The 27,159-nt window shown below is 45.1% G+C and overlaps 3 protein-coding genes and 1 non-coding gene across 4 annotated transcripts in view; all 4 read right to left on the reverse strand.

Annotated features, from left to right (window-relative positions):
- The window catches only part of LOC130151493 (uncharacterized), a 28,626-nt gene extending 23,754 nt beyond the window's left edge, over nt 1-4,872 (reverse strand). The window contains exon 1 of the mRNA XM_056343835.1: nt 351-4,872. Within this exon, the coding sequence (XP_056199810.1) occupies nt 351-511 (161 nt within the window). The 5' untranslated portion in view covers nt 512-4,872. The remainder of the gene's footprint in view (nt 1-350) is intronic.
- Nucleotides 4,873-5,187: 315 nt separating this feature from the next.
- On the reverse strand, nt 5,188-16,638 carry TOMM20 (translocase of outer mitochondrial membrane 20). Its single transcript, XM_056343836.1, has 5 exons — nt 16,403-16,638; nt 11,477-11,523; nt 7,134-7,215; nt 6,712-6,854; nt 5,188-5,597 (listed from the first exon to the last, which is right to left on the reverse strand). Exons 1-5 carry the CDS (start codon nt 16,524-16,526, stop codon nt 5,553-5,555), a joined length of 441 nt encoding a protein of 146 aa, XP_056199811.1. The 5' UTR covers nt 16,527-16,638; the 3' UTR covers nt 5,188-5,552.
- LOC130152007 (small nucleolar RNA SNORA14) lies at nt 15,762-15,896 on the reverse strand. The gene has a single exon (XR_008822848.1). It is a non-coding gene; the product is annotated as a small nucleolar RNA SNORA14 (small nucleolar RNA).
- Nucleotides 16,639-17,116: 478 nt separating the features above from the next.
- RBM34 (RNA binding motif protein 34) lies at nt 17,117-24,317 on the reverse strand. The gene is made up of 10 exons (XM_056343834.1): nt 24,013-24,317; nt 23,464-23,606; nt 22,159-22,375; nt 21,477-21,536; nt 20,861-20,904; nt 20,304-20,387; nt 20,028-20,091; nt 19,873-19,915; nt 18,198-18,316; nt 17,117-17,446 (listed from the first exon to the last, which is right to left on the reverse strand). Exons 1-10 carry the CDS (start codon nt 24,277-24,279, stop codon nt 17,126-17,128), a joined length of 1,362 nt encoding a protein of 453 aa, XP_056199809.1. The 5' UTR covers nt 24,280-24,317; the 3' UTR covers nt 17,117-17,125.
- Between the last annotated feature and the right edge of the window lie 2,842 nt (nt 24,318-27,159).

Consider the following 27,159-nt stretch of genomic DNA (forward strand, 5'->3'; position numbering starts at 1 on the left):
GTAATAGGCAGACTTTGAAGGATTTCTTACTAACAGGTTGAATGTTTGGAAAAATGCTGATCCAACAGCTACAAGGGCTGAAAACTTCCAGCTACTTGTTTGGTATAACCATACACTTTCATCCTGCAAACACAGCCCAGGAAGCAGAGAAAAACCACTTCTTAAGTGCAGGAGTAGTTAAGATTTGGTTTCAAGCCGGGTGCCACTACGATACAAGCACCTGCCTCCCAAGGCATGAGAGAGACCCCCACCAGCACCTCACATCAGCTACACGATTGCAACAGGGTGAATCCATTTTGCCACCCTAAGGTGAAATTCAACCAGCAACGAAACCACATCCTGTCACCAACCTGTAACATCTTGCCTCTTTTTTTGTTGTTGTTGGCCCTCCCCACACAGGCCATCTCAGCCAGAGTCCAACGCCAGGCAAGAGTCTCAAGATGCAGATTTCTCTTCCAGCCCTACTGCAGTTAACAGGTGCTCTCCTTTCAGTCCAGCTAGCAAGGCTCATCCAGAAAAATCATAGCTGGGCAGGGAAAAAACCTTCTCTTACATGCCTGGGATGGGATTCACTCACATTATGTTGCAGAATTTTAAGTTGTACAATGCAGCTGGCGTATCTATATACCTGGTTTGTGTTGAGGACGAAAAGAAAGAAAAGGGAAATTCTTCTAATCGTGTCACCGCAACAGACCAAACACAGAGGATTTAAAATGCCAGAATTAGGTAGCAGTAGAAAGGCATGCCACTGCTGCCCCACTGATCCTGCCTTACTACATCGTACTAAATTCGTCTGGACAAAATGCTGCATTGCATCACCTCACCAGACAGGAAAAATCTAAAAATTAGGATTTTGCAGGATGAGCTTGCACAGAAGGTGTGTGCAAAACTGCCCTCTGCTGTTTATATCAAGGCTTGCTCAAATAAATGATAGCATGACCAACTCAGCTTTTAGTTGTAAGGGTCCTTGTTACGAAGAGGCAGAACCATCTGACTTCAGCCGTTTTCTGCCTCCGTGCAAAGCAGAAATTTCACACATGAAATCCCCTCGTAACTGTCTTGCAGCATGGACCACCCGGACAGAACTGTAGGCTGTAGCAACGTTGTGCTACAACGTTGCCTGCAACAACACTCCATTCCGCGACTGTTACACAGTGGGTGAGCACCCACGGACATCCTCTCACCCCCAAGATGAGTCAGGAACATCCCCAGGGTGTAAGGGAAATGATGGTAATGGTGAGCCAGCACTGCAGGAGGACACGCATCCGTCAACCCATTCAATGAAGGCGCGACCTTTACAAAACAGGAACTGGACCTGCATGGCTGGAGTCAAAAGCTTCCAGCCCAGAGGCCTTTTAAGAGTTGATGATTATTAGGTCACAGCAGCAATCAGAAAACAGGGGAGTGACCTTACTAAAAGACGTCCAGTAAATATTCTGGAAACCCAGCTCCTGTAAGCCAGTACTGCAGGGAAAGAAGTGAGAACCTGGATTTTCTTTCCAGGAACACATGGAAACCACTGTACTTTGAAAAAGCTGTGCGTTACCTAGCCTCAGTATGCTGGACAGTTTGGTACAGAAACATCACTGAAGGGTTTTCTATGTTTTCTATGGCTTCACTCACACACTCATACACAGGACGTGGCTAATTCTGCCCCCCAAGAACAGCATCAGAGATGTCCACATCTTCTTTGGGAAGCTCTGTTTTGGTACAAATGTGGAAAACGAGTGCTGCTACCCACACCAGAAGCTCAGCTTCCGCAGTGCCTCTGATGAAAGCCAGCCCAGTCCTTGTAAATGAAGCACAAGTTTCAGCTCTTTACAACAGGCTTTTGGTCAGTACATAATGGAGACCATAAGCTATACTGGTCAGTGTAAACACACAAATTAAAAACCAAATGAAGACTTGAGTACAACAGATGCCTTGAAGAATTTTTTTTTCCCCCACATCAGCCCTTTTCATACCCGTATGTTTAAAAAGGCAGAGGTATGGGTGTACAGTACAACATGCCTCTGAAACACTCACTAAAAGCACTTAAGTGACCACTTCAAAGATTCCCTTGAAGTTTAACTCATGTTAATTTTAACACAACGGTCATGTAGGGCCACTGTTCAGCCTAAGGGACTTCAAACACACCATCAACAGATGTACAAATGAAACTTTAGAAAGATTCTTCTGGGTGCATAAATAGCTGGAGCTTTACTTTGATGACGGCTGGCTGTCCTCCTACACAGCAGGGCTGGGACTTCTCCATTTTTCAAGTTAAGGGCAACAATAATATTCTGTCGTCCCCCAGGGTAAGGAAATTAGTGCCAGATGATTCAGTGTGTGCCTGATCACTCTGGTTTTGGATTCAATTCCATTATCTAGAAAACTTAATTGTGAGACATCAAAGGTAGTCCTGCACGATCATGAAACTAGCTGGCGTTTTTTTCTATAAAAGCTGCCAGAGAAGCTCTTAACTGACGATAGGAGACTTCCCAACATAAAACTAACAGGCCTCTGATATCCTTTATGAGAAATCCTCTTAGTGCTGACAACTGCCTTGCTCTTGGAGCACCACAGAAGGGAAGACGGCTCTTTCTGGGAGAAAGATTAGCAGTTTTACCTGCAGTAAAATAAGATTACAGATCTTACTCACCAGCAGTTGTGAGTTCAGCAACAGCAAATCCACAACTAGAACGGCTCACTTCCATCTTTTTTTAATTTGCATAGGTGAAAAAAAATACAGTACTAGGCACAGCTAATGCAATGGCATTGCTACTGCCGATGCAGTAACATCCATCATTACCACTGCACTTACGATGACCTGCACTTTGCTTATGTCTGAAAGCAGTTATAAATGATAGCCTCCTACATCTGTGGGCTGCGCACGTTAACTACACCAGTGTCAGCCTGCCGTTGTTGGAGCAACAGCAAATTCCCATCCTAGACAGTATCTTCAAGTTTTCACAGTTTGTAAGGTATTGGCCACATCAGAAGATTTCGGAGAAAAAACCCAAACAACAACCTTAAGCCTTGTTAAAAGGATTCCTCATTCCCACCCTACTAGCTAAGGCATTCGTAACAGGTATTGGAGCTTGCTCTTAACATGCTGACCAGGTACTTCTGGGTTATCAAATACGAGAAGAAATTTGTCCTTAAGGCTTCATTTAAATCTATGCTATCTAGAATTTTGTTTGCATCTAACTTGGCAGGATCAAGAAAACTAAAAAGGGTTGGAGTAATATGCGTGTCTGTGATGTTTATTAAAGCAATGGCCATCTGTAGCCATAATCAGACCAAGTCTTCCATCAAAATCAGAATTGACTCCCAGGTTTGCTAAAACATCCTTAGTTCAGGAAAGCTTTGCTTCAAGCTGAATTGTGAATTCAAATTGTCATCATTCCACCAAAGAGTGCAGAAAATTGTTCAGGTTTGAAGGAAGGGTACCACTTTTGTCTTGTGCTGTTTGGGTTAGTTTTTCAAGGCAGGGTGGAAAGGAGTTTGATTTACTGTAAGGCAATGTTAAAAGCTGAATCAAAGAAGTATTACACTGAAGCAACCACCACCAGCAAGAACAACAGCTAAATACGCTAACAGATCGGTCAGCATAACCTACAAATTCTTACTTTTTTTAAGGGTTAAAAAGGAAAAGAAAACTCCAAAAAGCCTCACTGTACTCATTAAAAATAGAACCTTCTGCAATTTCACATTATTTTTGTTAAGAATTCTAGGTGCAAATAACTTTGTCCCTCCAAAATAAATTAAAAGGAAAAGAACAAGTCAGCCATGCTCACCTGAAGATCATGGGTACTAAGTTTTACTTTTAACTTACGCTACCTGAACAATTCAAGCACAACAAAAAGGCTAAACTACAGCCAGCTGTTCAAGAACTTTTTGTTTGTACCAGCCATTAACTTCAGTATTTGTCACATTACAGAAACATTCAATAGCACCTCAAATCTCAGGAGATGTGTTTTCAGGGGGTTAAGGGGGAAATACCTCTTCCATGGCAAACCATTTAAGCAGACTGACTCAGTCAGGAGCCCTTTCTACTCCCAGACTCGGGTATCTGACTGCTGATCGTGAACTATCTCTCAAAAATTCTGTGAGGCAATTTCTGAAACGTTGAGACCTATGGTTTGGAAGAATCTGCCTTTACAGAAATATACACCAGGCTGAAATGAGACAGAGACAGATGGGAATGCTGGCTAAAGTGCTTTCAGAGTATCTCACTTCCACTTGGACTATGCCACCTAGTACCTTACTATTAATGTATTGGCATCATTAGCACAGACCATCAGCTGGTCTCAAAAGACAGACACCTCGAAGCATTCTCCTCCTTTCTTCTCCTCAAGTTAAAACAAGTCACCACGCCGATAATATAAAGCTACAGTTTACATTGTTTCTTCTGCCACCTGAGTGGTGACAGCACAAAACCAGAGAACAGCAGAAGCCGATCTGTTTGACATTTAGAACAGCCTATCCATGGAAAACTTGCTTTCGGATGTATGCTTCTGCTACTCACTTGAGTCTGTCTATTATTTGCCTCCTTTTCACTAGCAAAGGAAAACTTTGCGAAATTCAACTTTACAGTACCATACCATATCGAACCTTTACAACATTTTTCTGATTCCATTAGCTTTAGCTAGTTTATAGCCTGGGGATATCATTGTCTTACCTTATAAGTGCAATTACGTTTTTAAAGCTAAATGCCAAAGATGGTTAACAACCATTTTCTACGGTCTTGAAGACTAGAGACTGAAATGTTGACTGCCTGTCTTGCAAAAAGCTTTCAAGCTTTCCCAAAAGCAACCTTTCTGGTCTTACAATCTGCCCCAGGTTCTATTCCAAAGAGCTTTATTTCAGACACTTGCATTAAGAGAGCTTTCATGTTTGCCAGATACAGTTTTGACTTGTCAATTTAGATGTTATTGTTCCTGACAAAAATGGATTTGTCATTCTTTCTGCAGCCAGTCATCTATTACCATTCTGATTTGCATCTCTTTGTAAGGTGATCAGTTACTGTGTAAATGATCACATCTACTGTCTTAGGAAATGACACAATGTTTTAAAAGTAATTAAAAGCATTGGAAGACCAGCCATAACATTAAAAATAAATTTTAATGTTAAGTCATTTTTAGATCATTTGCTCTGACAACCAAATGTTCTGAAATTTAAAGTAGTACTATAGGGACACACAAGTGCAGATAAATCTTTATTGCCATAACTTTGTTTTTTCAAAAATGAGCATTGGGTTTTTAATAGGTCGTAGTTTTATGTCTTTATATGTACAACATTACAACTGCATATTTTAATAATAATGAAGTTAGTGATACTTTGATAACTCAACACAGTGTATTTATAAAATGAATTCTTATCAAAATACACTTTTCACTGGGATAATAAATAAAATCCTGCGAAACCCACCTACACAAAGTTAATTTTAACTCTGGTAGAACCCGATGTGGTACACAGTCCATTAACTACTATGTTTGCCCCTTTATCCCCCTACTGATGCTCATCTTCTGGGGTAAGAAAACATTATTTTCCCCTGTTGTGGTGTGACCTCATTCAACATCATCTTCAGCCAAGCACTGTGCACTTACAATTCTCTGTAAGAAGGAGAAAAACTCATTCACAATTACATAAAATTGACAGTAGGCAACTGATTATCAAGCAATGTAATTTTACACTGAACATTAAGCAGTGTAATTACCAAACAAACTGATAAATGTTAAAAATGGTAATTTATTTGACATAAGTTTTTTGGAAGTCAGTTCCACAGAAATTACGTACTGTGCAATGCCTAACAAAGCCGAACTCAGATAAATAACATCCTGTTAGCCTCAAGTGATGACCTCTGTGAGGTTTTTGGCACTGTTCTCTACGGAAACATTTTTGCTCCGTTGTTTCCCCAAACCTTTACATCTTGTGTACCTGATGCTTTTCAGTGGTCTTACTAACTATATGGACCTTAAACCAAAACGTAACCAGGCCTGAGCAGTAAAGAGAGCTGCCTGATGCACAGCATTGAGTCTCCGCTTTAGGTGAGGTAATACCATTATAGAGTACTCTTGCATTTCCAAGAAAATAAACCATACCATTTATTCTACAATAGACTTACCCGCTAGCATATTAACAACGTTACCTGCACAGTACTCAGGCTAAAACGGCAGGGCGTTTCATACACAGAGCTATGAACACTTTTATCACCAGGGAAACCCCCAAGCTTCCAAAACTGTCACGTGTTCTGGTGCTAGTTATATTTTGTGTTTATAGCTGGCCCACGAGCAACCAGCTAGCAAAAGCAACAGATTAATTCTAATGGACTTTCATAGCACTTACAGACGCTTACGGATATATAATTAAAAGAAACAACCTCAAGACCCAGCGTAAGAAATTACCGCTTTTCTGATCCCCCAACTTGTATTTGGGAAACTGGATCCGGTATCAGAGCTGCAGTCAGACATCTCTACTTCAGAAGAGCTTAGCATAAGCTATGCATGAGAGAAGTTTCGTATTTCTGTTTTACCCTGTTTGCTATTAACGCTACGTGGTATTTTTCATATACGCTTTTTAATGCCTCAGTTGAAAAAAACCTTCTTTTAATCTAACTGTACATATACAAAAAATGTATTACAAAAACCAATACTCAGACTGATGTAGTGGATAAGAGAAGTAGTTCAATTATTTTCAAATCAAAGCAACAGGGAACGTTTCACATACCTGGCTTATTGTAGGGAGCTTAGTTAGAAGCATTTGAAACACTGGTGGTGGAAGAGTCTGCTGTAGAACTTGTAGTAGCTGCTGCGGCTGTCCACACACAGCAATGGCATTGGTCAAGTGATCAACACCTTTTTCATATTCACCTGTATGACAAATCATTATGTTTTGAAATCAATCTTCTTCCACACTGTAAAGCATTTACAAAAACCACCCACCAACAGTGAATGAAATTACCGAGAATGAAACCACTTTACTTTCCTCCTCCCTTGCAGGGTCTTCTGAATACGGAGGGTTAGAAAAAAGTAAAGATTTTCCTAGGTGAATTTGACTCCCCAAAAGATCTTAGTATACAAAAACCATCTTCTATCAAAGGTAAAGAAAACTATTTTACAGCTTACCCTTCAAAAAAATTATGCTATTACCTTGAGCTAGTAGTTCCTCGCCAAGCTGAATCTCCTCAAGGAAAAACTTCTGAACTGCTTCAGCATCTTTCAGATCAGGCAACTGTAACACACACAGTAAAAATAAGTTGGCCCTTAAACAGCAGTTAATAGAGAAGTCAGCAGAAAACATTATCAACTGAAATCACACACAGCTGTACAACGGGACATTCTTTGACTATAGCCTATTAAGGAGAGATGAGATCCACCTGGCTAGAAGAGGCAGGGGGATCTTTGGCAGCAGGCTGGCCAGCTTGACAAGGTGGGCTTTAAACTGAAGGACCCAGGGGGCAGGGTCCGAGGTGGCAACGTTCACACCATCGCATCCAGCTGGGGAATAAGCCAAGCCAACGAGAGCAGCAATGTACGTTCTTTAGCTGCCTCCCATGAGGAGTAGCACAAGACCAGCCACCTCAAGTGTGCGTGTGGCTGTGGTGGATCCTCTTGCACCCCTCCTGGGAAACCTGCGTGCTCCATTACCTCTCTGAACTGCCTGTACACCGATGCACACAGCGTGGGGAATTGTTGACGCAGAAGGCTCGGACACAACTTATACGACCAACGTGATCAAGTTAGTGCCACTTTATTAAGGGATACACAGCGATTTATACTCTACAGATGCTATTAATAGACTCACAGCAATTTATACCCCCAGCTAAAAATACACATGCTACGCAGGCTTTGTTAAGTAAAAGGTGACAGGTTAAAACTACTCGTTCACACGCCTCCACCTCCCCTATGATTGGTCCCGGTGTGGTGCCCACACGCCGCTCCCTTGTGCAGCCATCCTGCTTTTTCTCATGTTTCTGTCCAACTCTTATCTCTCTGTGAATACAAAGTGTCTTTGTCTCCCTTGGCCCTGCATATGTCCTTCACAACACCTGCAGCTTGTTACAGCTCCGGCCTGCTCGGCCTGCTATTACAACAAAGTTACTTGGTCTGCATTGCTCATAACACGTCCGTTGTCTTCCAGCCACTCCACAGGGAATAAGCAGGAAGAATTAGAGATCTGTGTGCGATCACAGGGCCATGACCTCATCGTAGTGACAGAGACATGGTGGGATAGCTCACATGCCTGGAATGCCGGCATGGATGGCTACGTACTTTTTAGGAACGCCAGGCCAGCAAGGCAAGGTGGTGGGGCTGCCCTTTACGTGGAGAGCAACTGGAACGTACCGAGCTCTGCCCAGGGCAGATGCAGAACAACCAAGAGGTTATGGGTAAGGATTAAGGGGCAGGCCAACATGGGGGACACGGGACACGGGTGCGGGTGTTTGCTACAGGCCACCTGATCGGGACAAGGAAGTCAGTGAGGCTTTCTACAGACAAGTGGCGGCAGCCTCACGATAACAGCCCTGGTTCTCATGGGGGACTTCGACCACCCTGATACCTGCTGGAAAGACAGCACAGCTGGGTACACACAGTCCAGGAGGCTCCTGCAGAGCACCGATGATAACTTTTCAACGCAGGTGGTAAAGAAGCCCACGAGGCAAGGTGTGCTGCTGGACCTTGTACAAAGAAAGGAGGACTGCTTGGGGATGTGAAGGTTGGGGGCAGCCTTGGCTGCAGTGACTGTAAGATGGTGGAGTTCAGGAACCTGCGTGGAGGAAGCAGGGCAGTAAGTAGGATTGCAACCCTGGACTTCAGGAGAGCTAACTCTGGCCTCTTCAAGGACCTACTTGGAAGAATCCTATGGGTTAGGACTCTAGAAGGTAGGGGGGGCATTCCAAGAGAGCTGGCATCTCTTCCTCCAAGCTCAAGATCAGTGCATCCCCATGAGTAGGAAATCAAGCAAAGGGGGCAGGAGACCTGCACAGATGGGAGCAAGGAGCTTCTGGCAAAACTCAAACAGAAGCAGGTAGCGTACAGAATGTGGAAAAAGGGACAGGCCACTTGGGGGGAACATAGGAACGTTGTCAGAACATGCAGGGATGTGACAAGGAAAGCTAAGGCCTGTGTGGAATTAGAGCTAGTGAGGGATGTCAAGGGCAGCAAGAAGGGCTTCTTCAAGTGCATCAGTAGGAAAAGGATGACTAGGGAAAATGCAGGCCCACTGCTGAGTAAGGTGGGTGCCCTGGTGATGAAGGATACAGAGAAGGCAGTTACTGAACGTCATCTTTGCTTCAGTCTTTACTGCCAACACCAGCCCTCGGGTTTCCCAGACTCTGGAGACAGAGAGTCTGGAGAAAGGATGACTTCCCCTTGGTCAAGGAGGATTGGGTTAAAAGATCATGAACCCATGGGCCCCGATGGGATGCACCTCCAAGTGCCGAGCGAGCTGGCAGATGTTACTGTGAAGCCACTCTCCGTCACCTTTGAAAGGTCATGGAGAACAAGAGAGGTGCCACAGTAGCAAACTACAGGCTGGTCAGCCTCACCTCCATCCCTGGAAAGGTGATGGTACAGCTCATCCTGGAGATCATCTCTAAGCATGTGGAGGAAAAGAAGGTTACAGGGAGTAGTCAGCATGGATTCACCAAAGGGAAATCATGCCTGACCTGCCTAATAGCCTTCTGTGATGGAATGACTGGCTGGGTACACGAGGGGGGAGCAGTGGATGGTGCCTACCTTGACCTCAGCAAGGCTTTTGACACTGTCTCCCATAACAGTAGGTAAGCTCAGGCAGCGTGGGCTGGATGAGGGCACAGCGAGGTGGACTGAGACCGGGCTGAAGGGCAGAGCCCGGAGGGTTGTGACCAGCGGCGCAGGGTCCAGCTGGAGGCCTGTGGCCCACAGTGTTCCCCAGGGGTCAGTGCTGGGCCCGGTCCTGTTCAACTTGCCCATCGGTGACCGGGACGCGGGGACAGAGCGTGCCCTCAGCACGTGGGCAGGTGACACGAAGCCGGGGGGAGCGGCCGATACACCCGAAGGCTGCGCCGCCCTTCAGCGAGGCCTGGGCAGGCTGGAGAGCTGGCGGAGAGGAACCTCGTGGGGTTCAGCACAGGCCAGAGCAGGGTCCTGCCCCTGGGGAGGAGCAGCCCCACGCACCGGTACGGGCTGGGGCTGACCTGCTGGGGGGCAGCTCTGCGGAGGGGACCTGGGGGTTCTGGTGGGCAGCAAGTTGCCCGTGAGCCAGCAGTGAGCCCTGGTGGCCAAGGGGCCAGCGGGACCCCAGGGTGCGTGAGGGGGAGCGTGGCCAGCAGGGGCAGGGAGGTGATCCTGCCCTTCGGCTCTGCCCTGGGGAGGCCACACCTGGGGCGCCGTGTCCAGGGCTGGGCTCCCCAGGTCAAGGGAGACTGGGAACTGCTGGGCAGGGTCCGGCGGAGGGCTACGGAGGTGATGAGGGGACTGGAGCGTCTGCCTCATGAGGAGAGGCTGAGGGAGCTGGGCCTGTTCAGCCTGGAGAGGAGAAGGCTGAGGGGGATCTTACCAATGTCTACAAAGATCTCAGGGCCGGGTGTCAAGAGGATGGGCCCAGGCTCCTTGCAGTGGAGCCCAACGACAGGACAAAGGGCAATGGGCACAAGCCAAAACACGGGCAGTTCCATCTGAATATGAGGAAGAAGTTCTTTTCCTTGAGGGTGACAGAGCGCTGGAACAGGCTGCCCAGAGGCTGTGGAGTCATCTTCTTTGGAGACATTCAAAACCTGCCTGAATGTAAACTTGTGCTACCTACTCTAGGAGAACCTAGCAGGGGGTTGGACTAGACGATCTCCAGAGGCCCCTCAACCATTCTGTGATTCTGTGACACTGTTAACACTGAAACTGGTAAAAAAAACCCCAAACGCAAAAAAACCCAATTAAAAGTGTCACCACTGAGCTAAACGTACACAGAATGTTTCTGAAAATCAGACTCAGGTCTTGTATCATAACATCGCAAATCTGTAGAGAGACAGAGCCTGAAATACCTCTACTCAGTTTATTAAGTGCACAATTTTGTAGCAAATATAAATTTTAAGGTGCATTATGTTTATCACAACTGTATTTCTTACAATTGGTTAAGATAAACCTATCTTATCTTCCAAGATCCACTGGTGATAAAGAAAGAGAAATCACAGGCTTACAGCAAAAAAAATATCAAGTTCAGTTTTAGGTGTACCACTTCAATGATTTTTAAGTCTGGAAAGTCCTTGCATATACTACAAAGAGAAAAACACCATCAAAACACACAGTAAATGTACTTTCTAGTACAAGGCCTCTATCTGACACAGCAAAAGGAACAACCATTTCATATGGTTATTTGTGAGTATTAAAAAAATTAAAGAGTGCGTATTTGCAGAAATGTTTGTAATGCTGGAATCAAAACAGATCTTTAAACAAATCTTACAAATAATACAGATGAAACGTCTTTTAAAATAGCACTGCATTATTGAACACAGTATTACCTTGGAAAGCCCTGCTCTCTCTTTGGCAAGCTTCTGTTTCCTCCTTCCTGTAAAAATAAAAATGTCTTACATTTTTAATTTGCATTTAAAAAGCCTTCAGATTATACTTCAAAACCAGGAACAAATCAAAGTTATCTTTCAAATAAAAAACCTGGTAATATATTCCAAATATTGAAGTCTGAACACAAGACTGCAACCCACTCTCTGCAACAGAGTATAGTTTAGAGGTCTAGCGAGGGCTGGCAGTGGCACAGCAATTCAAAATGGCAATTGTGCTGCTGGCTACAGTAAACACCACCTGTGCAGGACCTGCAGCAGCGCACACCCCACGCACTAGAGGCATGGAGAAGGAAAGAGAATTAGAGTAACGCAGGACTTCTCTATGTGATTTCTAACAATGATAAACCACCAAACTGCCTACAAGCCAACACTGTCTCATTATGAACTATGTGGTGCACCACCAACAGGAACCTCAGCAGGCTACAATAAGTACGTAAGTGTATTTTCCCAGCTGCCTGGTAGCAAAGACTTGGGAACTAGTTAAATAGGTGGCAGTATCTCACCACCCCACAGCAAAGCATAAGTTTCTGAAATCTGAGGAAAGCAAGCATCTACAGATGGAACATTCACAGGTTTAACTGCCCAACCTAGAGGCATAAAGTTGGTCTGCAACATAAAGTTATATCACTCCAGCAAAACTAGTGTAATTATAATGAGCTATAGCTTGCTTTTAATGCAATTGGGCAGGTATAAAGTTATTTTATAGCAGCAGCTCTTCATACAAGAAAGAATAATTACGGTTATACTGCTCACTTCCTTAGAATAATCATTTTTGTAAGTCACCAGTTCATCAACTGAAATAGTTACACCAATATAACTTTTAAACACAGCCTATGGTTAAACAACTGCACTCTCACTGTTTGTCCTCCGTGCCTGCCCAGTGAACATCCATGTTGACAAAGAACGGTCACACAGCCCTGGTTTTTCTTTTGAGACAACACTGCAAGCTGGAAATACTTCCAAATAAGACTAGCAGTTTTAATGGCAATGAGTTAAAAATGTGCAATTGTCCAGATGATGAAGACATTCAGGAATACTATTTCCTACTAGTGATAATGTAACGTGAAATTAATGGACAATATAAAGGAAGTTCACATTCTCACTACACAGATCACTCTTTTACTTTCTAAAATACCTTCATTACCCTTAGCACCCGAATTTCTACAAGTTACTGACCCGTGTATGTTATTTTACAACACCATATACAGGAAAATGCATCTTATAGACCTGTAGGATACTATACTTCTATCATTATGGTTGTATGCAGTATCAAAGAAGAATTCATCTCTTGAAAGTTGGTGCCTTCGATTAGCTCACTCCAAGTTCTCTGAAGCATTCATTTGCACAAAACTTTAAACTGCACTACTACACAAACCAGTTTTGCTACTAAATAAAATCCTAAACATTAAATAAAGAAAAGGGGGTGGGAGGGAGCAGGAAGAAAGAGTAGCATCTGGAATGTTCCCCTATCAAAGCAAGCCACATTGCAACTGTAGTGAAACATTCAGTGAAATGGTCAATCAAGAGTACAAAGAGTAACAGCTTAATATTTGTACATCAGTACCAGGAGAAAATGGTGTTTTCTTGGTGTGACAATGACATCTTCTAAAATACTACAACAGGTTATCACTCACTGGGCTAAGCATTCAGAGGTAAAGGGAAAAAAAAAAGACATGCTGGTAACTGTAACTATTTAATAAAAGCTTTTGCCCACTGATAAAACACATATAAAATCATGTACTTTAATCTGAAAATAGTAAAGGAATGTGAAGAATCACCAAGATTTAAAAACTGAACACTGATCTACAGAATCTTTCAACTGATTACTGTGCAATTTTTCTTCCTCTCCTTAATATATTTTTACAGGTCGCTTTAAAAGTCCACTAGCTAAAATAATTACAAAAACCAAGTAGCTCTAAAGGATATCTACAATTCTTCCCATAGGGGTTGGTAACAGTAGTTGTAAAGTATCTCTGCAACAGCCAAAAGTGTTCCAGTTGTTAAGAGGACAAAAAAATAGCAAAAAGTGATGGCTTGCCGAGTGGGGGTGGTGGTGGGAGATACCTAAAAAAAAACCCCCCAAAATTTTCTGGTTTCCCCCAGGGACCTCCAAGAAAATGAAACCCTTCCGTCTTTTCTAAAGACATTATCATATTTTAAGAAGGGGTAGGGGCAGTAGAAGGAATCTTAGCTGACACAGAAATGCACATGCATCCATTCAAAACAGAAAGCTAACTGCAGCTCCCAAACTGCACGTGACTTGCAGGTCCTTCAGGGACAGCTCCTGTACATGGGCAGTTAAGTTTCAAATGTGAACCAACAGACAACCTGTCGTGCTGCTAAGGGTTGCAAAAGTCCCTGAGTTACCCCAGCAGCTTCACAACCAGCCCCACAAACAGGCAGAACGACCAAAAAGCCGTTTGCATCTTCAGGTCCCACCCCCGAAGCCTGCCTGCTGCTCTGCTCTCTCGCAGCTGCCCGGGCAGAGGGTGCTCTGGGGCAAAGTTCAGCACGGTCAGAAATGCTGGCTGTCTCCGGATGAAGAGCTCAACATCCACACTTGCATAGGGAACAGTTCCATCCTATACATTCCTTCAAAAACACGAACAGTGAACACATCTAAAATCTTATCACCCTTAAATATAGCTGTGGAAGCTAAGTAGCTCCAGATGTTTATAGCTTTGTTATCTTTTGGTCCCAAGATTAAACATGGACTTGCCCCTAAACTAGCAACACCAAAGCCTAAAAAAACCACAAAACCTGCTAAATAAATAAGATTAAGACATCTGGAAAACCAAAGTCCAGCAGTTTTTCAAGCCTCCCAGGAAATCACCATTTTTTCCCCCCAGAAACCTGAATCTGGTCACCTCCTTTTTATGATGGGTAAACTTTGGTCCTAACACAGCCCAAAGAGATGTACAATGTAACCGGGGTGGCAAAAAAATACTGGTTCTAATCAGCATGTCAGCTTGACCAAATAAGCCAGGCAATCCACTGACATGTCAGATCTCCTGTCCTTCCCCAGTTTTGGTGACACTGCATCTTAGAAGTTGAAAAACAATCTTACCCTAAGAACACTGGTGGAAAAGATCTGCTCTGAAGGCATTTTCTGCAAGTTTTTCATCAAATACCTCCACTATTGCCCGAGAAACGGTATACCTTCATGTAAAAAACTGCACTGGCTTCCGCATCAGACCGTTTTTGGTCAAGTATTTTACAGCCCAAGCCTTACTAGCCATCAGTAAAAACGTAATAATCAGATCACTGGCACCTCTACGGAAGCATCCACAGTAAAGAAGTACAGTACTAAAAAATAAAAATAAAACCAAATTCCTTAATATTACGTAAAGCCTTACAACTAAAAGCGTATCATGTCCAAGGATCGTTAAGTCACACAGTGATGTCCTCCAAATGACAACAGCCATTCCCTAACAAACCACACTGGTTTTTTTCTACTCTAAAGAAAATGTTAATTCTTAATCAGAGCAAGTCTAAGGTTTATTCAGACCATTACTGGAGAGCTCAGGTAATGAAAACAATGGGATGCAAAAGTAATTTTCAGTGCTTCTGCAAAAATCTAATGTAATCCGGCATTTCCTCTACCACATCTTTAATGTCATAGAAAGAATGTGGTTGATTATACTGCCAAAAATCGAGTTTGCTTGTGCAAGACAAGCACAGACCAGTTTACTGTGCTAAAAATTCCCCATGAATGACTTCCAGGGCAGGGCAAAAAGTACTTGGAAAATGCACAACAAGCGTGTCTAAGATCCTACATACATGAGCAAGGGCCTGAAGATGAAGTATTTGAAAGATAAAATTTGCTGTGGATGAGCCCACAGAAAGCGGAACTACTACACTGTTAAGCGTCAATACTGGTCGCTCAGGAAATTCCATCCATTAGGACAGAATCAAACTGTTTTAAGTTATGTTTAAACATCATCAGGTGAATGCTTATTAACCCATCTAGTTATTGATTCTTCCATCCATGAAACTGCCAACCATGTTACGATTACTCACTGGGAAAGTTTACCTTAATGGTAATTCCTTATCTTCAGATTAGTTATCAAAGGAATATTATACATACTGCCGTGACAGAAACAACCCGGGAACAAATATCTGCCTATTTCTCATGAATCCTTCGAGTACCTTGGATGACTTCGACTACCTCGAGTACTCGTGGCTACAGTCACATGCAAACCCTTTGCTCATTGTTAAAACAAATAAATGTTGAAGATGTGAAATAACGCAGAGCCACGGGAGAAGAGCTCTACATTTTGGATGAATCAACAGTTTTCTCTGGCATTCATTCTTATCCTGGAAGCCAATAACAGAGCTGCCAGGAGGGTTAAGAATGCAGCAGGTGAAACAGGCGAGGGCTGCTGCCATGGCACAGCCACAACCTCCCTGCAAGAGATCGCGCGCTGCTATCTGCTCGCCTTCCAGAAGCAAAAAAAGAATCAGCGTCACCACGTCAAGGCAGCGGCGACAGCGGTGCGGCCGGGCAGGACAACGGGATTTACAGAAAAAGAGGCCAAGTACTGCCACGCCAAGGTGCTGGCGCGGAAGCCAGAGGTCACCCAGCACCCAGGCCGGCCGCGGAGCGCGGGCTGCGGCCAGCCCCGGCCCCCGCGCTGGGTGAGGCGGTGGCGAGCGGCAAGGAGCGGCCGGAGCTCCCGGCCCGGCCGCAGCCTCCCGCGCCTTCCCCCCCCCGCCGGTACCCGCGGCCAGGGCCGTGCCCCCGCAGGGAGGGGAGCGGGAAGGCCGCGATGCGGCGGCGGCGGGGAGCGGGGGTTGGGGGAGGGGCGCTGCGGGCCCACCACGTGCCGCCCTGCCGGCTCCTGCGGCGGCGGCGCGGACACTCACGCTCCCGCAGCCGGTTCTTAAAATTCGGGTCGCTCCTTCTCTTGCGGTCGAAGTAGATGCAGTAGCCGATGAAAAGGGCCCCGCAGAGGCCCGCCGCGATGGCGCTGGTCTTGCCCACCATCATCGTGCCCGGCGCCCAGGTCCCGCCGCGCCGCCGCCGCCGCCCCCTCCCGCCGCGCGGCCGGCGCCGAGCTCCGCAGGCACCTTGGGGCGAGCGGGCGGGCAGAAAGGACCCCGCCTCGCTTCCGCTGACGTCATCAGCCAGCGCCGGCTCGGGGTGGCTCCGCCAGTGCCTGCGGCGGCACCAGCCCTCCCCGGCGAGGTCCGGTCTCGTCGGGGGGGCATGCGGGGGTCCCCCCTGCCCCCCCGCCGGGACCGGACCTTGCCGAGTGCTCGGACTCAGAGGGCCCCGCCGGGCAGCCCGGCCGTAACGCCACTGCGCCAGCATCAGCTTTTCACCACCCAAAAGTCTTGTAAAACTGAAGCTTAACAGTTAAATAAAAAACAAACCAAACCAGAAAAAACCAGCCTAACCCCAGAAAAACATATTTTCATGTCCTCACAGGCTTAAGTCTGCAGCAGCCACTTTTTCAGGAGTTGGACACAGCAATGGAATGGTGCAGTGGCCATGCGGCCGCAACGAACATGTGCCCAACACGGGGAATATGAACACCCACAGCTGTACTAGCAAACAAAATTTATGACAAAACACTCTTCTGTACATCAACCTTTATAAGAATAATTAACATTTCTATACATTGGATTTTTATCAGAGGACCCTTTCTTCTTCCCAGCTTTGTTTCTAGGAACAGTTTTTGGCCTTTTCGGTTTTCCGCGTTTTTTCAAGGGGGTTGCTTTTTCACCAACAAAGGAATCGGTAGAGCGCCGCTTGGTTTTCAATGTGGTATCAGCTCTGTCCTTAGGAGCACGAGACGAGCTTTTCGGTGGTGCTTTCCACTTCTCTCCGCAGCGCTTCACTCGTATCCTTCTTCCCATCAGAACAGTCTCGTTGAGTTTCAGAGCAAGGTGTACAGCATCCGTGTTCTACGCGAACAGTTTGAAAGTAGCATTACTTCCAGTTGATGGCTTTCAAATAAAATGTTGCCCTTAATTCTTCATAAGCAAGATTTTACAAGAGAACACTCAAACTGCTCTTATCAAATGACACGCCATCTCTGCCCAGGAACACCACACCCATGTAGCCCACGCTTTAAGGCAGATACTTGAAAATGGGCTACAAAACAGCTTACATGAGATGGAAAAGACAGAGGCAGAGAGATTGAAGGAGAAACGGGGGGGGGGGGGGGGGGGGGGGGGGGGGCGGGCACGGGGAAAGGGTATTGGACTGCAGGACATAAACTAAGGAAGATGAGGCTGGGAGACTGCCATGACAAAGCAAGCCGTACTGGATCCAAAACGGGGAGCCAGTAAGCAAATCACCTGCAAGGGAGATTTTTGACATGTTTTGACATGTAAGAAACATGAGAACATTGGTTAGACCAAGCAAACTCACCTGTCCCTCCGTTAAGTCTTTCCCTTCAAATTAATTTCTTTTACCCCAAAGTTTTACAGCTTTTCTTTGTACGCAACCTGAAACACTCTGCTTTGCTTTGTACCTGCTCTTACAGAATTGGCCTTCCAAGCTGCTTTTAACACACACAGCAATGCTACCGCTTAGTATCATATACAAATAAAAAAAAATTACTAAAGAAAAAATTTAAAAGGCTCTAAAGGCAAATCCCAATGCAGGTTTTGAAGACTTGCCGGTGCCCCAAACCCCACCATTCACACGTACCTCAAAGAGAACATAGCCGAAGCCTTTACCCAAGCCGGTATTTCTGTCTCTCACAATTCGCACTGCTACTACACCTCCACAGACAGAAAAGTGTTCTCGCACAGCATCGTCACTGATGTCTGCAGGCAAGCACAATGAAACATGCCTCCTCAGTCAGACACACAGCTTTAGAAGCCTGGCCCAAACCCAACTATTGTACCTGAACTGTAAATACAAACAAACATATATATAAAGGCTACACAAATATCAGTGGTTCAGAAAAATTCCAGCAAGTTAACAATGCAGACTTTATAAAGGGCTATTTGCTTGGACAGTTACCGATTCTCAGCTTTGAAAAGTACAACATAAATCACACAAAACAAGGAAGGCAAAGACCAAAATATATTTTTCAAATAATTTCTTTATGGTTTGAATGCAGTGGAAATTAAGATTTGTGCTATATTTTCATAGCTCCTTCTTATGCCAGAATCTCTAAGTATTAGTGCTGATGATAATGAGCTTGAGCTGGCAGCTCCTGAAGTCTAGTGCTCATTGACCAAGCCGTGGATTTTAGCTGAGTGGGGGAGAAGGGATTTACAGTTTCCAGCCACAGATGAGGTACAATTATTCTGATAACGGCTGGATGTGAGAGGCTTTCTCACGCTGGTGCCTATGCAAACCGACAAGTGTGACGTACCAAGTACAGGTTATTCTCTTTTCTGTATAGCTACACTTCATACTACGGTAAATCCCTTTACACAGATATAACCGCATCTCTAAGGGGCGGGGCTGAATTTAAAAGTACAGGTTTAAACACAGCAATGGGACTTAGATGTTCTGAGAAAAGTTCAAGCTGCTGAAGTCATTTTCAGAGTGCTGCAAACATCCAAACTGTTCTTTCTGCAGGATGCACTGAAGAACATATAGTACTGACACAAGCTCTACACCACAGGCACTAGTAACATTACCACAATCAGATTTGTCATCTGTCCAGACCTTCAGACAGGTCAAGGTTTAGGCTGAAGTCTAAAGCCTGTTTGTTTCGGCATTACTGGCAGCATGTCAGGCCACAAGCACCAGGCACACCTTCATCCTGTGTATTTACGCATCCGCACCACCCCCAAGTATGATGCTCGTCCCAAGCACCCTGAGTCCATTAACACCCTCATCTGGACCACGCCTGATGGCAATCCCTCAATCTTCTCTCCAGTCTACTCAAAAGAAGCTGAATATTCATCAAGCAGCGACCTCAACTACACAGTAACCGCCTCCATGCGGCTAATGACGATTGCCAACAGCTGCCTTGACACAGTTGCTCACAGATGGCATCAAAATGAGAAGCCATCACTATCTATCGCTTGGAAATAGCTCACAAACAGGTACCAGTACATGTTTAACATTCAGAAAGCTATAACATACGCAGTTGTCATATTTATTTAAAAACTGTCAAGCAACAACAAGAACTAAAAGTGCTTGCAGTTCTAGCTACAATAAAGAAAAAAATTAAGCTGCAGAACTTGCCAGAAACTTACAACCCCTTCAGGAGTTTCAGTTAAAAAAATAAAAATGGTATTTAAAAAAATCAATTCCAGCAAAAGATTTTTAGCTACCCTAAACATCAATAAATAAAACCTGCAATGTCAACATATTCCATAGATGTTAAGTAATGATGTCTAACAGCCCATTTTAGACTTACCATATGAGAGATTTCCCAAGAATACAGACCGTTTATTGTCATGCTAAAGAAAACAAGAGATACAAGACAGGAAGTTACCTGATGCAGAAAAAAACCCCGAAAAAACAAACACCACACTATAAAGAAGGCATTTTCTAGTCACATGTGTTACTTACTGAACTGCTTTTTGATGCAATGTCAACTCTGATGTGAAATCCACTAGCAATTTCTGTTCCATTTCTTTTGTAAGCCAAAAGAAAAACAGTTTTAAACATAAAATGAGTACACATTACTTAATTCACAATGTCAGTGCACAGCATTATCCCAAACACAAATTTACTTGGAAGTTTGAAAAAACACTTTATTCTGATTCAAGCAAAAGAGAATAGAGTTTAAATTTATCTGCAAATCTACCTCTTCAACAGGGAATGAGGAACAAAACTGAGACTTACGCCTTTAGAGCCTTAACAGCATCACATTCTTCCTTAAATACAACATAAGCATTAATGAACTTCGCATTAGGGTGCACCTTATGTCTGGAACATGAAAAAGACACATATTGTTTAAATAATTCTGATGGTGTGCAGTGCACAAGCACTTCTTGATAAACACGTTTACGCCTCCCCTTGTTTTGTGCACAGTAACAACTTCGTTTCTCTTAAAGATCAAGACTCCCTTATGTCCAAGGGAGTCCCACTGTACATCTTATATGTCCTATATATGCACCCTGATCAAGCTTCCTCGGCTCATAAACATATCCCAAGGAATTAAAGACTATTAACATCTTCCTCCTTCCTAAAATGTAAGAAACGCAACTTAATGAATTACCGGTACACCAAGTACATAATTCTTTTTCATTTGTTAAGAAAACTTATGTACACAAAGGTAACTACAAACGTCAAAGAAACACAAAATAAAAAAATTACTATAGCCAAACATGGAACAACCAACACTTAAAAATTATTTTTGCCTTGAAAAATAAAGCACAAAATTCACAAGAGGAACCTACTTTATTGCTGCTAACTTTTTGGATGAAGTATCTTCTGCTGGAATCTTTAAGATAAAAAAATCTTTAGTTAAGTGGGCCTAGCATCAATTTATCTCAAATATTTGTTCTTTAAGACAGAGAAATTCAAACCGGTACCATTCCCACCCAAAGCAATGCAGCCAGTACAGTGAGCAAATGACGGAAGTGGCTAGTCCTAGAGATGATCTAGAAAGAACTCAGATAGCTGGCGTTGACTTCATCTGTTAAGTTTCTTGAGTTCCAAGACTGTTGCCTTCAACTATTTTACAGCAAGCACTGACTTATAATCAATGTGTCTTTGCTACTATGATTTAAAGACAGGTAAGTAATACCTTAGCTAAACAAGCAATAATAAAAGCATTCTTCTTCCAGAGAGAATACAGCTCTGCTACTGCCAATTGGCCCTAGAGGAAGAGTAAAATGTGACGAAAGATGCATCTGTGGTGCCTCAGTGGTAAAATCTCCAAGGCTTTCTCTAATGGCAAACCACGCACACCTAAACCAGATTCTGAACTAACAAAGATAAAAGACCTTAGGAATACTACCCTTTGAGATCAAAAAATATTTTTTTTTATAACATTAAGAGAAAAGAACGTACCAAAGACCGGAATCGAATGGATTGTATTTGTCCGTACTCTTTAAAAAGAGATTTCACTGCCTAAACAGAAAATATCATAAATATTCAGTACATCTTTGCATCCTGGTAGTAAGAATTATTGTTGAGTATTTATCATTAAGATTGGTTTTACATTATTTTCATTTTAATTATACAAGGTCCGTTAAAGCGCTACTAAAATATGCAAGTAATTTGTAAGTGTTTCTGTGTTTCTTGTGCCAGCTTCTTATTCTACAGATGGCCAAAACTGAATTTGTACCCCTTACTATGGAAGAAGTTTATATTTCTTCCACAGTGTATATATAAAAGAAATATAAATTTAATATACTTTATACAACAATCTGAAGTATTACTTGCATTAAAAATTAGAAGCAGACTAACTTTGTAATTTATTTCTTATCTATTAAGTCACTGTTCATTGAAAAAAACCTAATCATTTCTACTACAGAAAGAACAACTGCATCCACTGCTGTAAAAAGCCTAACTGCAGTGAACAAAAGAGACTGCCTCTAATGGTTTCCGATAATGAGTGTTGTTCTCTACTTTCCCAAACCACCAATTTTAGTCAAAAATATGTGTGACTTCTCAGCTGGAAACATTCCCTCAAACTAAGGACTGCTGTAATTCTTCTCATTCCTTTAGCTGACAGAATCTGCTCACGTACCTGAACAGTACAGTTGACAGGCAAGTTTCCAACAAACACTGTTCTTCTGTTTACCGTCTCATCAGCCACCTTTTTTTTCTTTTGCTGTTTTACAGTTGTGCCTGTGTCTGAATCAACAGTTTTGGTGATGGCATGAGAGGCCTTTTTTTTTGGCTTCTTTTTGTTCTGAAACAGTTTTTGCTCTTCCTCGTCATCTGCCCGCTCCAAAGCGCTCTCTCTTATCAGAAAAAAGACAAGAAATGATAATTGGTGGTGGGGGGGGGAGTTTTGAAGGTCAAAGAATTAAAGCCTCCAAGATAAATGTTTCAACTTGCATTTTAGATCATGTTCAATGCAATATTTCAAATATTAATTTGCTTATTATGTATTAAACAAACGTATCTGACTGTTTGGTAATATGGAAAACTATTTGCTGTCCCCAAGGCACTGCATTCACTATTCAGTAGGAATAATAAAGAAGGAATTCAGAATTAAATAATTTGATTTCTAAAATTTAAGGGGGGTGGGGGGAAATCCTTTTCATAGCAGGATGGAACTAAGGAGAGATGTAATTGTTCCCAGTATCCAGGACACTCAGATCAATCCATCCTTTGGGATCCACCCGTGCACTAACAAATCTCTATCTATCCAAACTTGTCATAATAGCATAAAAAGTAAGCAGATCTGAAGAAACCTCTAGAAAGGTACCAACACCAAAACAGCAAACAAGTTTCATAGGCATGGAAGATGCAACAACGCACAGTGTCAGACCAGAGGGCAAGGGGTTAGCCTCAGGCTACAACCAAGCAAACTTCATTAGCCAAATTTCACTGTACAGAAACTAGCCTCCTGCCTGCACTGACTGCATCATGGTTAAACTCAGAGGACATAAGAGAACGGACGGTATAGTAGAGTAGTTCTGTGTCATTGCAGAGGACAAGCGTGGTTAAGGATAACCAGCTCTGGTACCTTAGACCTGCTCCAACTGCCTCTGCTCCTTTGACTGCAGGTCTCCTGGATAAAGGCGACTACAGTTAGAAAGCATCACACCATGCACAGAACTTTCTGTCTCCACCTACAACCTCTAGACCTGTTAGCTCTCCAACAGGGGATCTGCACTTCACATACCGAAAGAAGCAGCAATTATCTACTTCCTTTTGGGGCAGACTACAGAAAACTTTCACAATCTTGTTAAAAATAGTCTTCTTAAACACAAGGTTCAAGAAGAATAGAAGTTTATTGTTTCACTGAACTCATATGAAATCTCATGATTACTCTAGATATATTTTTTTAAAATCTTACTATAAAAAAATATTATTTACTCACCTGTTCGCCAGTTTTTTCTCTGCTTTTGAAAGTTCCTTCTTTCTGGCTTTCTTTGCTTTTACAGGAGGTTCTTGTGTGACTGATGAGCTCTGGTATTCTGACACTTCCTCAGCTTCTTCTGTCTGCTTTCTTTTCTTATTTCCCTTTAAAAAAAAATAACTTGAAAAACAAAATCCCAGAAACGCCCTACAGTTATTTTACATGTCGCAATTTATTTGAAACGCCACTAACCGAAGCCAAAACCTGCACGAAGCGGTGCTTCTGACACGCAGCCCTGCCAGCTCGCCCACCCGCCCCGGTCACGGCGCCCCCAGCCCCGGGGGGACAGCCCATCGCGACCTGCACTCGAGCCATTTACCACCCGTCCCCCCAGAGCAGGCACTCCCGACCGAGCGCCCCGGGAAGCCGCCCCCGGCCGTCATGCGGCCCCTCTCAGGCGCCAGCGCCGCCACCCACACCCCCGCCCCGGCAGCCCCCGGCCCTCCGGGGGCCAGAGCACCCGCCGCCCGCCCGCCCCCCGCGGCGGCCCGGCAGGAGCGCGGCACTCACCCCCCTCACGGCCACCAGCACCGGCGGCGCGGCGGCGGCGCTGAAGAGGCGGGCGAGCGGCGCGGCGGCGGCCCCGTCCGCCCGGAGGCTGCCGGCCACCTGCCCCACCACGTACTCCTCCGCCTGGCCCCCTCCCGGCAGCGCCGCCTCACCGGCTGCGGCCGCCCCGCCGCGGCCCCGCGAACGGGGAGGGCTAACGGTGGGGCCCCCCGCTGCCGGTGTGTCCGGGGCCCCCCGCGGCTCCGCGCCCTGCCGCCGGGCCCTCATGGCTGCTCCGAGCTGAGGCGAAAGGGCTGCGACGCGTCACTTCCGGCTCCGTGAGGGACGGGACGGGTGCCGTGAGGGGACGCCGTGAGGGAAGGGGACGCCGTGAGGGGAGGCGGCGCCTCCTCCAGCCCGCTGCCGCCGCGGCGGTAAGCATACGGTGGGCGTGCGGGGCAGCCCGTGCGCCCGCCAACGCGGAAGCAACCGCCAGCTGGAGCCGCTGCACGCGTGCGGTGGTTGGGTTTTTGGCGGGAAATGGTGCGAGACGCTGCTGTGCTCAGCTCCGTCCGAGGCGGTCTCCCTCACAGTAACTTGTGTCTCCACAAATTATTCTGCCATTAGTTCCTTCTGGCTTCTCAAGCTGTTTCTACTCAGAATCACCTCAGTGCCTCAGAGTGCCGCAGGCAGCTAAAAAATTCACATCGCTGTTCCCTACAGAAAGAGGAACCTTTGCCCCGCTGCGCTGTGGAAGCACCTCTTAGGGCACCCTTTCGGTTTTGTCTGAATACACCCAACTATTCAGCCCCCACCCAGGGCTAAGTTAAAAAACCAACCAACAAACCAACCTCACCCACCCCCCCAGCGCACCAGTTCAGCTCTGTGCAGCACATTCTCCTGGTCCTTGAACGCAAATCCAATGGGAAGCGTCAACAAGGCCTTCGTGGCTCTTCCCAGCGCCATGCAAGGGCCCTGCTGAGCAAACGCCACCGCCGAGCCCAGCCCAAGCGGCACCCAGAGCCAGCCAGCGGGCCCCAGCCCAGGGCAGCACCGCCGTGACCACCACGCAGCCCTGCGGCTGCCCCAGGCCCGGCTGGCTGCCAGCAGCAGTAGCCCAGCACCTCCGGCCTCAGGCAGCCTGGCGCTCAGGTAGTGCTGCTGCTGGAAGACCGAAGTCTGTGGAAAAAGGCGTACTTACTCAAGCCATTTCACTGAGGTGGCACAATCGCCAGGGTGAGTGACCTAAACCCCTTAAGTTCACAGGCAGAAAGCATCCTTCTGGTGCTCGTGCAGCCCCTTCTGGAGTAGCTCATCTTGAGACAAACCTGGAAAAGGATGAGAAAGCACAACGGTGGGAGGAGTGTAAACGCCCCAAACTGAATGGGTCTCGTCTGAAATAGATTTGGTATGCATTACAAACAAAACCGGCTTATAGGAAGCGCACAGAGCCACAGGCAATTAAGCCATTATTGATTTAACAGTCTTTAGAAGTTATTAGACCACCAGAGAGATCACTCCAAAGCATCACTTGAGCAGTCAGTTTCCTTCTGGATCATTTCATCTGTACTTGGGATCCGCAGCAGGCTTTTAAAACTTGGAAGGATTTTTCGGATGAAAAATCCCTGAAACCCAGTACTTCTCAGGGCATTTGAGGACTGCAGCTGGGGGGACAGGAAAAGGAGGAAGCAGTCACACCTCTTCCCCCCAGCTTCGCTCTGTAGCCAGTAGAGGTAAATGCTCTGGACCATCTTGCTGCTGCAGTTTACACGGATAGGACTGGATAACTGTTCCAACTGGAAAAGACCCTTTCTTTGTTAGGTTAATTCTCAAACAGATTGTTTTCCCACCCAGGACACAGTGCAGCCCATGCATAAAGAATTCTGATCTGTTACTAACTCTCTGAAATTAGGCACCTAATTGGGATCTCCTTTTAGACCTGCCTGTCCAGAATGTAATTGTACTGCTAGATGATGTGATAATAATTGGAAAGGCACCAAAAAATTACCAGGCACTTAAAAGGCTGAAGCAAATACTAACAGCGCTTCTGTTCTAACATTTTATGCACTTTTTGAACTGCCAGCATTAGCAGCTTTGTTGGCACCAATGTCCAATGGAAGGCAAAACAAGTAATCCAGCCATGGAATAAAGGTACCCAGGCATCCCACATCTGGCCATCTGGATGCTGCGAAAGGTAGGGACCCTCACTGATGGGGTCAGCCCAAGAGACTACCCAAATTCTTAAAAACTGGCAGGTGGCTGCTGCACTACTTGTACTTGCTTTTCCAATCTACCTTCACACAATAGAGCAGTTTTGTAGGTGACACAGGAGGGGCAGAACAGGCTGAACTATCAAAATACACCAAAATTACATTGGTCAAGTGTTCAGCTGGCTGATTTCTGAGACTCATAATTGCTGAAGCTCAACAAAAGGCACACAGCCTCCAGGAACTCTGCTAGAGAGTGAGCCTGACCCCTGTGGCAACTGTAAAATGTCATGGCACGGCGGAAACTACCCAGTAACAAGTACATACAAGCATTGGTAAATAAAGGGAGTTGGGAGCAATGCAGACAGCCTTCAAGTAAGCGTGCTTTCTCTTAGCATATGCAGATAGTGTACACTCTCAACTATTCTCAACATGATCATACGTAGGATATGCAAAACATTCTGTCGCTCAGCCAAGGTGTGAAGGATGAAGGAGGGGTAGTTACTTTGCCTTTCAGGTCATGGTCTGAGTGGGCACTCCAGTATGGGCACAGCCCAGCAATCACTGCTAGAGGGCAACTCTCAGCTTTAAATGTGGGTGTGCATGCCAAGCTGGGAGCACACCCACATTTAAAGCTGCATTACAATACATAACCTGAAAAGAAGCTCCGATTTCACTCACTGGAACATGGGATAAAATGGCCTGGCTAACAGTTTGCTGAAGATACCTTCGTTTGTAACCACTGGGACACATGTAATATGACCCTGGAGGGTACCATTTACAGACACACTTTACAGAAGAGGTGTAACATAAAACATCCAGAACAGATTTTTGATTTGTCATTAAACCGCATGAGAAGTACAACAAAAATTAAATAATCTCTGTGTTAAGGAAGAGCAAAAATCCTATTTATGCAGAAGTTCAGTTTGGGAGTGGGGAGGTAACTAACGATCCCCGTTTC

Source organism: Falco biarmicus, chromosome 6, assembly GCF_023638135.1.
Source record: "Falco biarmicus isolate bFalBia1 chromosome 6, bFalBia1.pri, whole genome shotgun sequence".
NCBI classification, from domain to species: domain Eukaryota; kingdom Metazoa; phylum Chordata; class Aves; order Falconiformes; family Falconidae; genus Falco; species Falco biarmicus.